This window comes from Haematobia irritans, chromosome 3 (assembly GCF_050003625.1).
Source record: "Haematobia irritans isolate KBUSLIRL chromosome 3, ASM5000362v1, whole genome shotgun sequence".
In the NCBI taxonomy this organism is placed as follows: Eukaryota; Metazoa; Arthropoda; class Insecta; order Diptera; family Muscidae; genus Haematobia; species Haematobia irritans.
In genome coordinates, this window is record NC_134399.1 from 131,034,097 (window position 1) to 131,051,244 (window position 17,148).

General features: G+C 31.2%; 2 protein-coding genes across 6 annotated transcripts in view; both read left to right on the forward strand.

The window, feature by feature from the left end:
- Positions 1–1,713: 1,713 nt before the first annotated feature.
- LOC142229750 (tryptophan 2,3-dioxygenase-like) lies at positions 1,714–2,109 on the forward strand. Its single transcript, XM_075300318.1, has 2 exons — positions 1,714–1,826; positions 1,887–2,109. The coding sequence occupies exons 1-2, from the start codon at positions 1,747–1,749 to the stop codon at positions 1,993–1,995; spliced, it is 189 nt and encodes a 62-aa protein (XP_075156433.1). The 5' UTR covers positions 1,714–1,746; the 3' UTR covers positions 1,996–2,109.
- A 1,040-nt stretch (positions 2,110–3,149) lies between these two features.
- LOC142229761 (uncharacterized) overlaps positions 3,150–17,148 on the forward strand; it is a 170,038-nt gene continuing 156,039 nt past the window's right edge. For 2 of the 5 annotated variants that reach the window (XR_012720485.1, XM_075300328.1), the window contains exon 1: positions 3,150–3,204. The gene's annotated coding sequence lies outside the window, so the exon portion shown is untranslated. Of the gene's footprint in view, positions 3,251–3,300; positions 3,459–17,148 lie in introns of those variants that run through there. The other 3 variants (XM_075300329.1, XM_075300331.1, XM_075300330.1) reach the window with 3 other exon arrangements.

The following is a 17,148-nucleotide window of genomic DNA, read 5'->3' on the forward strand; positions in this document are numbered from 1 at the left end:
TATCGAACTTTTATTTCTATAGAATATTTCGTAAAATTTTTATTTCTATAGAATATTTCGTCAAATTTTTATTTCTATAGAAAATTTTGTCAAAATTTTATTTCTACTGAAAATTTTGTCAAAATTTTATTTCTACTGAAAATTTTGTCAAAATTTTATTTCTGTAGAAAATTTTGTCAACAAATTTTTTCTAGTTTTTCCATCATTGTATTTCTAGAGAAAATTTTGTCAAAATTTTATTTCTATGGAAAAGTTTTGGCAAAATTTTATTTCCATAGAAAATGTTTCAAAATTTTAATTCTATAGAAATATATAGAAATAAAATTTTGGCACAATTTTATTTCTATAAAAAATTTTGTCAAAATTTTATTTCTATAGAAAATTTTGTAACATTTTATTTCTATAGAAAATTTTGTCAAAATTTTATATATTTGGTCCAAATTTTAATTCTATGGAAAATTTTGTCAAAATGTTTTTTCATAGAAAATTTTGTCATAATTGTATTTCTATAGAAACTTTTGGCAAAATTTTATTAATAGAAAATTTTGTCAAAATTTTACTTTTTTCAATATTTTAATGATATTAAAAGTTTTGTTAAAAATGTATTTCTATCAAAATGTTTCAAAATGTTAATTCTATAGAAATTTTTGTCAAAATTTTATTTCTATAGGAAATTTTGTCAAAATTTTATTTCTATATTAAATTTTGACACAATTTTATTTCTATAAAGAATTTTGTCAAAGTTTTACTACTATAGAAAATTTTGGCAAAATTTTATTTCTATAGAAAATTTTGTCAAAATTTTATTTCTATAGAAAATTTTGTCAAAATTTTATTTCTATAGAAAATTTTGTCAATTTTTTTTCTATAGAAAATTTTGTCAAAATTTTATTTCTATAGAAAATTTGGTTCAAATTTTAATTCTATAGAAAATTTTGTCAAAATGTTTTTTTTCATAGAAAATTTTGTAATAATTGTATTTCTATAGAAAATTTTGGCAAAATTTTATTTCAATAGAAAATTTTGTCAAAATTTTCTCAAAATTTTAATGATATAAAAAGATTTGTTAAAAATTTATTTCTATAGGAAATTTTGTCAATTTTTATTTCTATATAAAATTTTGACACAATTTTATTTCTATAAAGAATTTTGTCAAAGTTTTACTACTATAGAAAATTTTGGCAAAATTTTATTTCTATAGAAAATTTTGTCAAAATTTTATTTCTATAGAAAATTTTGTCAAATTTTCTTTCTATAGAAAATTTTGTCAAATTTTCTTTCTATAGAAATTTTTGTCAAAATTTTATTTCTATAGAAAATTTGGTTCAAATTTTAATTCTATAGAAAATTTTGTCAAAATGTTTTTTTTTTCATAGAAAATTTTGTAATAATTGTATTTCTATAGAAAATTTTGTCAACATTTTATTTCTATAGAAAATTTTGTCAAAATTGTATGTCTATAGAACATTTTATCAAAATTTTATTTCTATAGAAAATTTTGTCAACATTTTTTTCCATAGAACTTTTTGTCAAAATTTTATTTCTATAGAAAATTTTGTCAAAATTTTGTTTCAATAGAACATTTTGTCATAATTTTGTTTCAATAGAACATTTTGTCAAAATTTTATTGTATAGAAAATTTTGTCAAAATTTGAAATGAAAATTAAAATTTAGTTAGTGATACTCGAATTTGTTTCAGAATCGTTTTTTTGTTGTTTGTTTTTCGTTTCAGACAATCACGTCATTATGGTTCAACGTATGATTGGCTCCCAACAATTAGGTACTGGTGGTTCATCCGGATACCAATATTTGAGATCGACATTGAGGTATTTTATCTTAGATTATGTTGATAGAAAACACGAATTAATAATTTTTTTTCTTTTCAGTGATCGTTATAAAGTTTTCTTGGATTTATTTAATTTATCCACATTTTTAATACCACGTGAAGCCATACCACCGCTGGACGATTCTATGAGAAAGGAATTAATTAACTAAGGGCCACCATATCAATAAAATCGCATTTTCTTCAAATTGTAAAAGCTAGTATGCATTTTAACTTTTTGTAGAAACATTTAATAGCGTTAAATAAATATTTTAAAAAGCACAAAATACGTGATGGTACAAGATGTGCTGGGGATTGACAAAGTATGTGAGATCTAACGTGAAAAAATTGTTTAACGGTCACATTTTCATGCAATGTTGAATGTATGCTGGTCCTACTAATGTCTAAGGTTGTCTCAATCGGACGATAGGTAACATGACTGTCTTGCAATATCTGTTGATTACTAAGTTTGGTTGATATCGGTTAGATTTTTCTTATATGTAGTCAATCGTGCTCCTTTATAACGAAATTTAAATTTCAATTGAGATTATTCCATCAGCTGGTGCAATCGAAATTTGTACCAGCATGATGTTACAATAACGAAATAACGAAATTTAAATTTCAATTCAAATTATTCCATCAGCTGGTGCAATCGAAATTTGTACTGTTAATACCTAACACCATGTTGTGTTATCGATAACAATATAATAAGTAATATTAACATAGTAGAGAACGTATACGCCACAATGTTCTCTTCATGTTCAATGTACAGCTGTGTTTGGAGAAAGCTTTTGTGTGTTCCACATGTGAAAGCAATCAACCGCAACGCATTTCACGGTGGCGGCATCCACTGGCATCAAACATGTTGTGGTGCAGTAGTCTTGCTTTTGTTTTTGTTCAATATCCACGATGCGGATGGGCATCGATGAGGCAACATGTAAGCGATGCTAAATTCAACTACAAGCAAACCAAGAGCACACTCTCTTACACACACACACAAATCAGATGTTAAAGAAACGCTTAAAGCGTACCAAGGAAATAAATTGAAATTACAGAGAATAAATAAATGACAATGCTACTGAATGTGTGACACACATTCAGCTTAAGCTTTGATTTAAAGAAGCACTGGGAAGAGCAGAGAATTTCTATTGTATGCGTACTCACAAGAGAAGACTACAAAACGACTAGCAACGAGAAGAGTTCAATGGTAATCATCGTATGCCATGGGGGATAACAGCAATTGGTGCGTACGGAGAGAAGAGAATCGAATGTAAGACAAAAGTTTTAAGTTTTCCTATTGGGGAGAGCATTCATTAAAACCTTTGCACACGTCTGGCATAGACGTCAGTTGCAATTGAAATTTTAACCAGATAACATAGTTAGTTAGTGTCCCAATCAATGTTTATATTTATTATTTGTCTCGATAGTGTATGGCAGTACTAATGTTCCATCTACTATTTGATACTGCTTAAAAAACGAAAAAAATACTCATCCTTAAAGGAAAATAAAACGAAAAGAAAATTTAAAGCAAAAAGCCATAAAGAAAAGATTTCATAAAATCTAAAAAAAATAAAGTTTTTGAAATTAATACATAAATAATAGTGCCAGCAAAGAAAAATTAAGGAAACTTTTCTGGGTTTGTGTGTTAACAAATGTAAAATATAACCTAAACAAAAACTCAGGAAAAAAGTGCGTTATAAAGATTTGACACACATTCCATTCGGTGGTGTTCTACGTAAAGAAGTTTACGAAAATCCGATTTGTTATCGATGAGGATGAGTTGATGTTCGCTGGAATCAGAGAAAAAGGAGAATAAGAAATTCGCTAACGCTGATTTTGAGCTCAACAACAATTCGTGCACGTGCAAAGTTCAAATAACCTTGAAAATTCTGTTTTTTTTTTTGTTTGCTTCATTCCTCTCGAAAGCCCTGTTTGCAGTGGTTGGTGAATGGAAAAAAAATTGTATGAAATGAAACCAACAGCACAACTAAGAAACGCATGAGAATCATCAAATAAATTATTGTTGCTCGTTGGTTACCTTTACCCAAGACCTTAAGCTGTAGTCGTGGTCTTAATCGTTGTCGCCAGGAATCCTTTTGTAAAGCAAACAAAAAACAAAAATCCATAAAATCACACACAAATCAAGCTATTAAAATTAATTTGTGAACAAGTGAATAATATACTAAAATAACAATAATAAAACAAAGAAATATAAAACGTAAAAAAACGTGTGAACCAGCTATCACCATTAGAAATCAGCTTGTGTTATTGTTTTTTTTTTTTTTTTGCTTAATTCCTAAATTGCCTAGTATCAACAGAATAGGCCCTAGCTCCTCTCTCTCTCATCACTGAATAATTTTTACAAAGAAATAAAAAAATATAAGGAAATAAATTCCACAAACCTTATAACATAAAGGACTAAAATGTAAATGGTGAATTTTTATAAATTCTACAAAATTTAATGCATACCTTTTAGAAGTATCCTTGCTTTTCATGGTTTTAAGGTTTTATGCCTCTTTGGAGGACATTGCTGTTTGTTATTAAGTGTTTGTGTTCTTGTTTTCTTGTAGAGGCAATCAAAACGATTGAGAGAACAAAACAGTCTTAGCAAAAGAAAAAACAACAACAACAGCAACAACATCAAATGTAAAGAAAACATTCGTGTTTTCACTAATAAACAGTGAAAAGGACTTGGACGACACTGAGAGATGTGTTATGTCTGTAGTGAACATATTGCAAAGACAAGCAAATCTTTAACCATTTCACCACCGAAATAAACCTAAAGTGAAAAACTTAAAATGTTCTTCTCTCCTTTTTACTTGTACTAACAGCATGTAGAAAAAAAAGTTGTAATTTTGAGGTATAATTGGGGAATTTTAAGGTATAATTAGTTTAAGTGCTATATAAGGTTAAGAGAAGGAATATGATAACCTCAAACATGTTTGAAGAGCAAAATGTTATTTGTTTTGAACGGTGAACATGGAATGTGTTTGTTTCAAAAATGTTATTTTCTCAAAAAGTATGTATCTGATTTCGGCAACCATGTATATGTCTGCGGAGAAAAGAACCTTTTAGCGACAAAAACGTTCAATGTTCACCGTCCAAAAATAACATTTGGCTCTTAAAACATGTTTGGTGTGATCATATTCCTTCTCTGCGTGTAGAACTTGACTCATGAATTGTGACTAAAAAGGTCTTACGAAAATAGTCGCTATTCGCTCTATTACATCCATCGAAGTGTGGGAAAAAATACAAAAAAAAAATCCCGATATCGGCTATAGTTCTTGTATGAATGTCCAGAGACATACGGTAGAAATAAAGTCTAAAAATTTCGTATTTTTCTTTTATTGTCACACAGAAAAAATATCACCAAAATATTTCCAATTAAAAAGTTAATTGAAGTTGAAAATGTTTTCAATTAATAAATTAATTGATACAATTAACTTTTTAATCAAGGTAGAAACATTAAGTTAATTAAGTAAATGATTGAACATTTTAAAATTATTAATTAAAAAATTAATTGATACAATTAACTTTTATAGAAATAAAATTTTGACAACATTTTCTTAAAAATAACATTTTGACAAAATTTTCTACAGAAATAAAATTTTAACAAAAATTTTCTATAGAAATAAAATTTTGACAAAATTTTCTATAGAAATAAAGTTTTGACAAAATTTTCTATAGAAATAAAATTTTGACAATATTTTTCTATAGAAATAAAATTTTGGTAGATTACTTTTGGCTCGAGTGGCAACCATGATTATGAACCGAATAAAATTTTAACAAAATTTTCTATAGAAATAAAATTCTGACAATATTTTCTATAGAAATAAAATTTTGAAAAATATTCTATAGAAATAAAATTTTGGTAGATTATTTTTGACTCGAGTGGCAACCATAATTATGAACCGATACGGACCAATTTTTGTGTGATTGGAGATCGGCTATATATAACTCTAGACTGATATGGACCAATTTTGGTATGGTTGTTAGCGACACCACGTTCCAAATTTCAACCGGATCGGACGAATTTTGCTCCTCCAAGAGGCTCCGGAGGTTGAAATCTGGAGAACGGTTTATATGGGGGCTATATATAATTATGAACCGATGTGGACCAATTTTTGCATGGTTATTAGAGACTATATACCAACATCATGTACCAAATTTCAGCCGGATCGGATGAAATTTGCTTCTCTTTGAGGCTCCGCAAACCAAATCTGGGTATCGGTTTATATGGGGGCTATACAGCGTTGCCAATTTAGCTTTTTTCCCGCTAGATTTGGCTTTTTTTGAAGACGTTTAGCGGGAAAAAAATGCATTTAGCTTTTAGCTTTTTTTCTGGCTTTTTTTCATGACCCTTTTAGCTATTTTTGGCTTTTTTTATTTTCGGCATGTTCCTATTGAAATATGGATAAAACTTCGCTTTAACCTAAGCCTTGCTGCCAGAATAAGGTTTTCCACATATTTCAAAGCTCAATTGAAACATTAATAATTATTCCAGCCATTATGCGGGCATTTTTGCAGCAAATACACCTTGTTGTAAAGTTTTTTCCTCGTATTCATAAAAGTTATCGTAACCATTAAATCTACTATTACCATCCTTATATAAACTGTCAGTAAATTATTAGGAATATTAGCATTTGACTGTTTATCCTTTTTATGTTATTATAATATTCTAAAGTTATTATGATATTTCTAAATTAAAATAGTAGATGTGAATTGCTTTGTACACTCAAAAAATATTGTTGGAGGCCAAAGATTTCATGTCCTTAAAATATAAACGCGAATTTTGGTTATAATAGCATTTGTGAATTTCTCTTATATAAACTGTTTCCCTTGTCCAAAAGGCGATAAAGTCGTTTTGTCCTTATAGTTAAGTGATTCAACTTAAAAATGGGTATCTTTTCATGAAAGAAGGCTAGGGTCAATTCCAAAAAATTCTCAAAATTAATGAAATAGTCTTTAAATTTGTGGAGTTTTTGTATCTTGACCACAAACCAAAATAGCGTTCAAAAATAGAAGAGGGGTTTCAACATTTTATTTTAAAAACGTATACATTGAATAATTTCTACTTAAAGTCGAGTCTGAATTTGGAACTTTAAGCTGTCGTTAGCACGTTTTTAAAGCAATGTGATAGCTCATGAAGAAAAAGCAGAAAAAATGAATAAATACAAATTTGACTCGGAATCAATACCAAAATCATTAGTGTACAAAATCTTTGGAATCGAACATAGAAATAATTTAATAATAATAATAAAGTTTTGAATGTGGTATTATTTTTTTTAACACAAAAAAAAATCAATAAAAAAATTCGTTGTGATAGGATCAAAACAAATCTGCTATTTATTAATGGAATGGATTTATTCAGTATAAACGTGCAAGACAGTTAGAATGGGTTTTATTCTCTTGGGTAATATTAGGAGAAGTTAGGAAAATTTATCATTAATTCAGTTAAAACGAAATATATTGATATTTTCTAATGCAGTTCTATGTGACATTGTGCAATATATCGCACATTGGACTTGTTGATGATTAACCAGCTGATAATCGCAAGTTTACTGGGAAAAATGTTTTTACTAGGAAATATAAACGAAGGACTTCCAGTACAAATTTGTGATAGTAATCAAATTGTATCTAGTACGCAAACATAGCTAATATGACTTAGATTTTCTTACAGTCTCACAGAAATGGAAATAATGAATAAATACAATTAAAATAATATGCGTTTTAAGTGAAACAAAGCCTTTAAGTTTGATAAATTTCAATCAAAAACGTGACTTTTGATACAAAAAAAATTTGGCTTTTTTTCTAGCTATTTTTTGACATTTTTGAGCTTTTTTTTGGCTAGTTTTTTGGACAAATCTAGCGGTTTTTGGTGAAACAATTCTGGCAACGCTGGGGCTATATATAATTAAGGACCGATGTGGACCAATTTTTGCATGGTTGATAGATACCATATACCAACACCATATACCAAATTTCAGCCGGATCGGATGAAATTTGCTTCTCTTTGAGGGTCCGCAAGCCAAATCTGGGGATCGGTTTATATGGGGGCTATATATAATTATGGACTGATGTAGTCCAATTTTTGAATGGTTGTTAGAGATCATATGCTGACACCATGTACCAAATTTCAGCCGGATCGGATGAAATTTGCTTCTCTTTGAAGCTTCGGAAGCCACAACTGGGGATCGATTTATATGGGGGACCGATGTGAACTAATATTTGCATGACTATTAGAGACCATATACCAACACCAAGTACTAAATTTCAGCAAGATCGGATGAAATATGCTTCTGTTGGAGGCTCCACAAGCCGAATCTGAGGGTCTCTTTATATGGGGGCTATATGTAAAAGTGGACCGATATGGCCCATTTGCAATACCATCCGACCTACATTAATAACAACTACTTGTGCCAAGTTTCAAGTCGATAGCTTGTTTCGTTCGGAAGTTAGCGTGATTTCAACAGACGGACGGACGGACATGCTTAGATCGACTCAGAATTTCACCACAACCCAGAATATATTTCTTTATGGGGTCTTAGAGCAATATTTCGATGTGTTACAAACGGAATGACAATGTTAATATACCCCCATCCTATGGTGGAGGGTATAAAAAGTGATGAACATTTTTTTTTATTTTATAATTAAAAATGTATTTCAAACAATCATTTGTCATTCCAAATAAAAACTCTAAGCCAGTTCAGAAAGTAATTGAAAATATTAACCTTTTTTAATTAAAAAATTAATTGAGTTTTGCAATCAACATCAATCAAATTTTTAATTGAATCAATTAAAAAATTATTTGAAATTTGCTAATGAAATCAATTATTTTTTTTAATCAAGAATTTTTTCTATGCCCAATTAAAACTGTGATTGATACTATTATTTTCGTGACTGAAGACATTTCAATTAAAAAATTAATTGGATCAATTAATTTCGTGATTGAATCAGAAAATATTTTTTGTGTGCAGAGGAAAATTCCCATCCACAATCAGAGATGTTATACAGAGAGCCCTCCGGATGACTGAGAAATGGGCGAAAGATAATGGTCTTGGGGTAAATCCTGCAAAGACAAAACTAGTCATGTACTGCAAAAATCGCAAAACTCCAAGTGATGTTCGCTGGAATCAGAGAAAAGGGAGAATAAGAAATTCGCTAACGCTGATTTTGAGCTCAACAATTAAAACTCCAAAGGTTAGACCCATTTCCTTAGGCGCTATTGAAATTCCCTTTGGTGAGTGTGCAAAATACCTTGGCGTTAGTTTGGACAGGAAACTGAACTTTAGGCTTAAATAATATTGAAGAAAGAGCGAGAAAATCCACGGTAGCTTTGTACTCGTGCAAAAAGACAATAGGAAAAAGTGGGGACTAAAATTGTGCATTGGCTATACACGGCAGTGGTTAGATCTATAATGCTATATGGTGTTGTAGTCTGGTGCCCGGCACTTCAGCAACCGACAGGTATAGATAAAAAGGTCAGCGTATGGCGAGTTTGTGTATCTCAGGCGCATTCAGTAAGACATGAACAGATTCCCTTAATGTCATGCTGCATCAATTGCCTTTAGACATTTTGGCCAAACACTCAGCTGCAACAACGGCTGTGCGGTTGCGCGAGCTATTGCTGTGGTCGGAAAAAATGTACGGTCACAGTTCGGTTACACTCTGGCGAAACCACCACTTTTCGACAAAAATGAGAAACTTTAATTCCCAACAGTGAGGCGTGGTGTACACAGACCCCGGGGAATAAAAGATATATAGACTTCTACACTGATGGCTCCAAATTGGATGGACAAGTGGGTTTCGGAGTATATTCTAAAGATCTGGAAATTCGAATAGCGAAATGATTACCTAATCACTGCAGTGTTTTTCAGGTTGAAATATAAGCAATTAGAGAGGTGGCGACTTGGCTGAGAAGTAATGTTCCACAAAATGTTGACATTAATATATACTCAGTCAACCTGCAATAAAATCCTTGGACTCTGTGTTCCTTAACTCGAAAACGGCCATCGACTGCCGCAAATCTCTTAACGAGATGGCTGAGCAGTACAATATTCAGCCTGGCCATAGGAACATACCGGGGAACTGCGAAGCGGATTAGCTAGCAAGGCTAGGAACTACCTTACATATTCCAGGGGAACTAGAATCTGTTGGTATGTCTCTGGCTACCTGCAAGCTCTTACTGCGTGAGAAGGCTGTCATGATGGCAAATGTTCGATGGGAGAATTGCCAGGGTTGTAACGACACCAAGCAAATATGGCCCCATTTAAACTTGAACCGCACACTAGATATGCTAGTGTTCTCAAGACGTCAGATATCACTCCTGATATCTGCTATAACGGGTCGCTGTCTGATAGGCGAATTTGCAAAAACTATTGGTGCGAAGTATAATGACTATTGTATGAGCTGTCATGATGCGGAGGAAAAGGAATCAATTAAACACTTCTTGTGTGAGTGTCCTGCATTTTGTGTAAGGCGTAAGCAAATTTTAGGGGCATATAGCTTAAGATTACTGGTGGACCTGGAAAACGTTAACTTAAGCAGTCTGTTAATGTTTTTGGAACAATCTGGTTGGTTCAACAAAAGAAAATAATCGAGAAGGTTCAGTGGTTAAAACTAGAAGTGACCATATGTAATAGGTAATTTTAGTTGAATGTGGTATAACAATGGACTGAGTAGTCTAAGTGAGCCTGAAACTTAATCGGGCTGTCACTTTAACCCAACCTAACCTTTCTTTTATTGTTAAAGAAGTTTATAAAAATACATTTAAGTACTCATCAATATTTGAAATATTTACAGCTTATTTAGATTAAAATCTCTACTTTAAAATAACATCGACAAATAAATCGAAACTAAGTGGGGAAATAGAGAAAAATAGAGTGTTGTCGTTTTCGAATGTCCTCCTAAGTGGGCATAGATAGTCAAAGGGTTAAAATATTCTTTAAATTTAAAACATTGTGAATTTCCAAAAATATTTAAAAAGTATGCTACACAGAAAAAAATTTCCGTAGTTAAACGAACGCTAAAGTTAACTTATTTTTATTGTAAAACAAGTATATAGAGCAGTAAGTTCGGCCGCGAGATCGGTCTCTATGGGGGCTATACTAAAACATGAACCGATACTCACCATTTTCGGCACACCTCTTTGTGGACCCAAAATACCTCTAGATTTCGAATTTTGGGCCAATTGGATAAAAACTACGGTTTCTATAAGCCCATGAAGTAAAATCGGGAGATCGGTCTATATGCGGGCTATACCAAAACATGGACCGATACTCCCCATTTTTGACACACCTCTTTATGGTTCTAAAATACTTCTAGATTTCCAATTTCAGCTAAATTGGATAAAACCTACTGATTCTAGAAGCCCAAGAATTAAAATTGGGAGACCGGTCTATATTGGGGCTATACCAAAACATGGATCGATACTCCCCATTTTTGACACACCTCTTTTGGGTCACTTTGAGGCATATTGGATATTTTAGGCCCACAAATAATTGTGCCGAAAATTGTGCTTATCGGTCTATGTTTTGATATAACCCCCATACACACAAAAAATTTTTTTCTGATTCAATCACGAAATTAATTGATCCAATTAATTTTTTAATTGAAATGTCTTCAATCACAGAAATGATAGTATCAATTAAAATATTGACAGTCAATTAAAAAATTAATTGATCCAATTAAAAAAATAATTGATACTATTAATTTGTGTGATTGATTTTTATTTCAATTAAAAAATTTGTTGATTCAATTAAATTTTTAATTGAATATTTTTTAAAACTCAATTAAGTTTTTAATTGGAAAAATTTTCGTGAATTTTTTTTCTGTGTATAGACCGATCTCCCGATTTTAATTCTTGAGCTTCTAGAAACCGTAGTTTTTATAAAATTTGCCTGAAATTTGATATCTAGAGGTTTTTAGATATTCCGAATATATTGTATACAGATTTGGATATTTCACTTATAAGCCTGCCCTCAGATTCAAGTTGTAGATACTGTAGGTTTTCCATAACCACAATTAGGTGTGCTGAATTCGGTGTGTATCGGTGCATTTTTTTGGTATAACCGATTCCACTCCTTGGCCTTATGTTGACCGTAGTTTTTATCCGATTTGGCTGAAATTGTAACGGATTTATTATTTATCGGTCCATTTGGTAAGGCCTCCATATAGACCGATTTCACTTCTTGAGGATATAGAAGGCGCACTGATCTGAAAATAAAATTTCCAGATTTTACTTCTTCTAATCATTTGAATGATGGCGGTAAAAATCTACAGATTTTAGATTTCAAATCAAGACTTTCATTATTTTCTTGCACAATTACACGAGATGTTTATGATTCATCTAAAACTCAAACAAAATCGGTTGTTAGAAATCCAGAATCTGATCTAGTCTTCATAGGTACACCCTCAAAAAAAAATCGCCTCTCTAACATATGTTCCAAACATATTTTGCAGGAAGCACATATATTATTGGATACTGCCGAAACATTAATATATTTGTTTTATGTGAACATATTATATATTTGGAAGCATTTTGAGCCCAAAAATATTATATGCTTGGAAGAATTTTTCCCAAAGACGATTGTGCTCATTGCCTAACATACTTGTAATTTTCGCTTTCACGAAATATTTTAGTTCTTGTCACTTTTTTCTGTAATACAAATAATGTTGAAGAAATTATTCACTTTTATAATTTTTTTAAATTTAACCTTTCGCCTGCACGGAGAATCGAACCGAGGATCATACAGTTTGTAAGCCAACACACTATCCACTGGACTACGTAGCTGTTATAGTCACCAGTAGATAATTATCGTTATATGTTACATTTATATAGCATAGTTTGCAGCGCCCACGAGCCCATGCAAACATAACATTATTTAACAGAAACATACATTTGTTTGCCACGTGGAGCAGTGAGTAGCATGTCTGCCTTGCTTGCAAAGGGTCGTGGGTTCAATCCCTGCTCCGACCGAACACTTTTCTTTTTTAATTTAACTTTAAAACTTTAAAATTTGGACGGAATTCAAAATCTCTAACAAAAGAAGAACGTGGAGTCTAGTATAAACATACATAAATAATTTTATAATATAAACATAAATTTATTTAGGCGTGAACAGTTTTTTACTAGCATTTAACACCATCGCTCTTAAATGACTTTTATTTTTCTTTAATAATTCATTTTAAAGAAAATAAACTTTTTAAATTGTTTTAGCTGCAAAACTCGAACTTAATGCCCGCTTTTATATTTGAAGGTGTCCGTCAACTTTGTTTTTATACATTTTACTGTGTAATTTTTCACTATTTCCTCCTTATTTCATTTTACTGTCCCAACTCTAAAAAGAGTATAGTGCCCTTTTGTTATTTTTATAAAGACCCCCGATTTCAAAATTTGTATATTTATATATGTTTGCATTCACACATATGATTTTTATGAAACATTCATGCCCCAAACATAATATATTCTAACATATTAACATAGATGTCCTAAACATTTAGTGTTAGTTTAGGAACATTACATGTTCGCACTTAAATATATTGTTTTAAAATTGTGCCAGAAACACATTTTGTTTATATCGGAACATATGAAAAACATATTTTTGTAACAGTGTAGAATCTTTAAAATTATCTTCGAACTGATCTGCTTAGGAGATTATCTGTCATCAAACCCTCTGAAATTCTATATATTGTCAAGTAACCAGCTACGACGAAGAGTTTTCAAGGGAAGCTATTATATTTGATTCATGGTGGTGGGTATTTAAGATTTGGCCCGGCCGAACTTACTGCTGCATATACTTGTTTTCTTTTAATTTAATTTGAGTCGAAATTTCATAGCTCCGCCAATGACCAGGGCATTGAATTATCATTGCTTCTCAAAATCTCAAAATGTCGAGTTCAAAATGAGTCAATTTTTGCACGAGGTGGTTCACTCTTCTTATAAAACAGCTTAATTTTCTTCTGTGTACGAAACATTTCCTACTAAACAACACCAAAAAGTCATGGTGTTTGGCGAAACTTTCTTAAATACAATTTTTCTTATATAAGGCGTGCTTATTTATTTATAAAATTTATAACCATAATAAATTATGAATATAAATAATGACTGAAATTAGGGTACTACGTGCTTATATCCGTTACTTCCTGTACAAAAAGTCGAAAATAAATAACAAAAAATATACTAACATATTTGTGAAGCTATTTTTGTAACATAGTGTAATCTCTTCTTTATCCAAAAACCAAAAGAAACCAAATCGTTTTTACACTTTAATTGTAATTTAGTGTAGTGTGAAATAAACTACTGGATAAAGTTACACTCTTACACTCATTGAATTTCAAACGTATGTTTTCTCTCACTTGAAAAAAAAAACAACAAACATAAGTGCGTGAGAGTTTCCATATGTTTGTGGTTTGTTATCTTTATGACAACCCACAAAAAGCAAGTCATCAAGAAGACCCACCATCTTCTTTATATGAAACTTCACAAAGACGACTAACACTTTAGTAGTCTTCTATGGACTCCTTGTAATATGGTAGTTAGTGACTGCAGAAACCCAACCACAGTTGCAACAATCCAACCACAAGACTTTATGCAAACATCCGTTAAGCCAAACAAGCTCTCACACACATACACACTCACATAGAAGCATATGAACTCTCTCAATAATAAAGTCAAAGGATGGCATAAGACCTCGTACAATTTTGAAGACTTATGTGAGTGACGATTTTACAGTCATGTACGAGTATACTCGGTCATATAGCAGCCTTACCCCCTCACCATTGCCTTAATAAGACCAAGAATAAATAAAAGAAGCGAAATGAATTTAAGCCATGTGCAGATTCTTATAGACCAGATGCAGTAGCAATAGCAACTGCATGAATGAATAACAGAAACCAAGCCAAAAATATGCACATATACGACACCAAATGCTTAAGATAAATAATTTGACAGACGTCCAAATATACACCGAGGAAATTAAATTTTCGAATGGATGAATATCTTTTTGTCTATAAAGAATTTATTTCAAAGTCAAGTTTTATAAAAGGAATTTCGTTTCGTAGAAAAGAATCCATCAAGGGAACTGGGCATTGGGCAGATTATCAGTCTGGTCAAAAAGTAAAATTTTGAAATAAACAAGTATATACGGTCGAAAGTTGGGCCAGCCCGAATTTTATATACCCTTCACCAGGGATTGCGTATTAACTTCTAAATTGTAACTTAGTCCATATGGAGTTTTAGTTGGATAAACAAAAAATCAGAATAAATAGCTAAACAAGCCTCTTTAGTTATTTATCGATCTATATAGACAATTTCATTTCCAATCAAACCTTTTTCAAATCAAATGAAGCCACTTTCAAGACAAATGAAACATTCGTTTAGATACACCCATAGAAAAAAACATGAACGGCGTGGTCATTTCGAAACGATCCGTTGCACCAACGCACTATGGGCGGAAATCGCAAAACTGCGGCAAAAAGTCAAATTTTCAAAATGAAAAATTATTGGATAATCCAATCGAAATTACTATAGAACATCTTGGAAAGTACAAATCGAAAGTTAATTTGAAACTTGGCAACCCTGTTCAGAAGAAAAAAAGCTGCCAATGTTTACCAAAATGTATGCAAGTTGCGTGTAATCAAGAAGAGCAAAAAATTAAAAATTTCGCTCTTAATTTTTTTCCAAATAAAAGTGAAAAAAGAAAACTTTTAAATGTGGATTCTAAGAGGAGGATCAGTAGTTAGTTCAAAATGTTATAAACACTTTAAAAAATATTCTTGTTTTCGAACTTGAATTTGTGTATTCAACAGTGCTGTTATATGTGAACATTTTTGTAAATACGTATATTTGCGAGGAATAGAACTAGAAATGTTAACGGTTGTTAATGAAAATCTTTTCTTATTATTGTTCGTGAGGAAGTATACTTTTACGTGCTGTAAAGTTTGTCTGCCCAAACTTGCCCATACTAAAATAAATGTTATTTTTCTAGGAAATAGTAATGATAAAAATAGCGAATTATTCTCATTTTGTCTGAAAAACAAAAAAGATAAAAATGCTATCTTTTCTTTCTGGAAAAGTAAAATACCACATAAAATCGACGAAGAATTAAGCAAACATATAAGTACATCAAAAGGAAGTGTAAAAGCCACAAGATAACCAAAATAAGGGTCCTATGGCCAAAATTTGGAAAATTGAGCGATACGTGTATATGGGAGTTATATCTAAATATGAACCGATTTCGATGATTTTTTGCGGGTATAGTTAGTACTACAGAAGATTACATTCTGCTAAATTTTAGTAAGATTGGTTAATAAATAAGGATTTTATAGTCAAATTTTGGAAAATCGGGCGATACATATATATATATGGGAACCATATCTAAATCTGAACCGAATTTGATGAAATTTTGCTCACTTTAAGGGTACTACAAAAAATTACTTTGTGTTAAATTTGAAGACAATCGGGTAGTAAATAAGTGCAGTACGATCTCATTTGTCGTAATAAGGCGATACATATATATGGGGGCTATATCTAACTTTGATCCAATTTTTTCAGTGTTCAACAGTGTTTGTCATTTAACTAAGAAAACACGTTGTACAAAATTTTATTAAAATCGGTTAATAATTGCAACCGGAATCCTGTGATTTTGATGGTTAATATTTGTTTAATCTTAATAAAATTAATTTAATAAAATGACAACTGGTTTTTACTTTTTACAACAAGTTCTGGGGATAAGGCGCTTTCTTAATAAGGAAAATAAGCAAGTATAAATTAAACTCCATCTATGAGTATACGTATTCCATAGTATTCCAAGTGATATTAGAATTTCGACCCCTCTATAGTAACGCACCTGGAATACAGGGGATTGACTCCCTTTTTGTTGGTAACATTTGATTTTGATAAGAAATATCGATATACCAGGTTTGAAGATACTAGATTGATTGTAAATAATTTTTGCCGCAAATTTTCAATTTCCGCCCATAGTGCAACGGCGGAGTTGCCATAATAACATCTAACGATTATTTTAAGACTTTTCATGGCCAAAGAAAACCTAATACCGTTCATGAAATCGTGAACGCCCGCGGACGAAATCGTGAACATTCCGTTTCGATTTTTTGTGAACGTTTCCGTTTCATTTTGACAACGTCCGTTCACGATTGTGAAACGAATTTTTTTCTATTAGTGTACTTCTGTTATTTTTGCGTTTTAAATAAGGTATTTTAATGTGAATAAAAGATTAATTTATTCCATTTTTTCCATCCAATGATTCGCTGGGGTATTCCAGTTTCTTCGGGGATAATAGATTTAATGAACCTGGCATTTTATA

Bases quoted from the DNA above. Each gene is read 5' to 3' on its own strand.
- LOC142229750 (XM_075300318.1), top strand. From the start codon at position 1,747: ATGGTTCAACGTATGATTGGCTCCCAACAATTAGGTACTGGTGGTTCA. The intron at 1,827-1,886 runs GTATTTTATCTT...TTTTCTTTTCAG, and splicing joins TATTTGAGATCGACATTGAG to TGATCGTTATAAAGTTTTCT.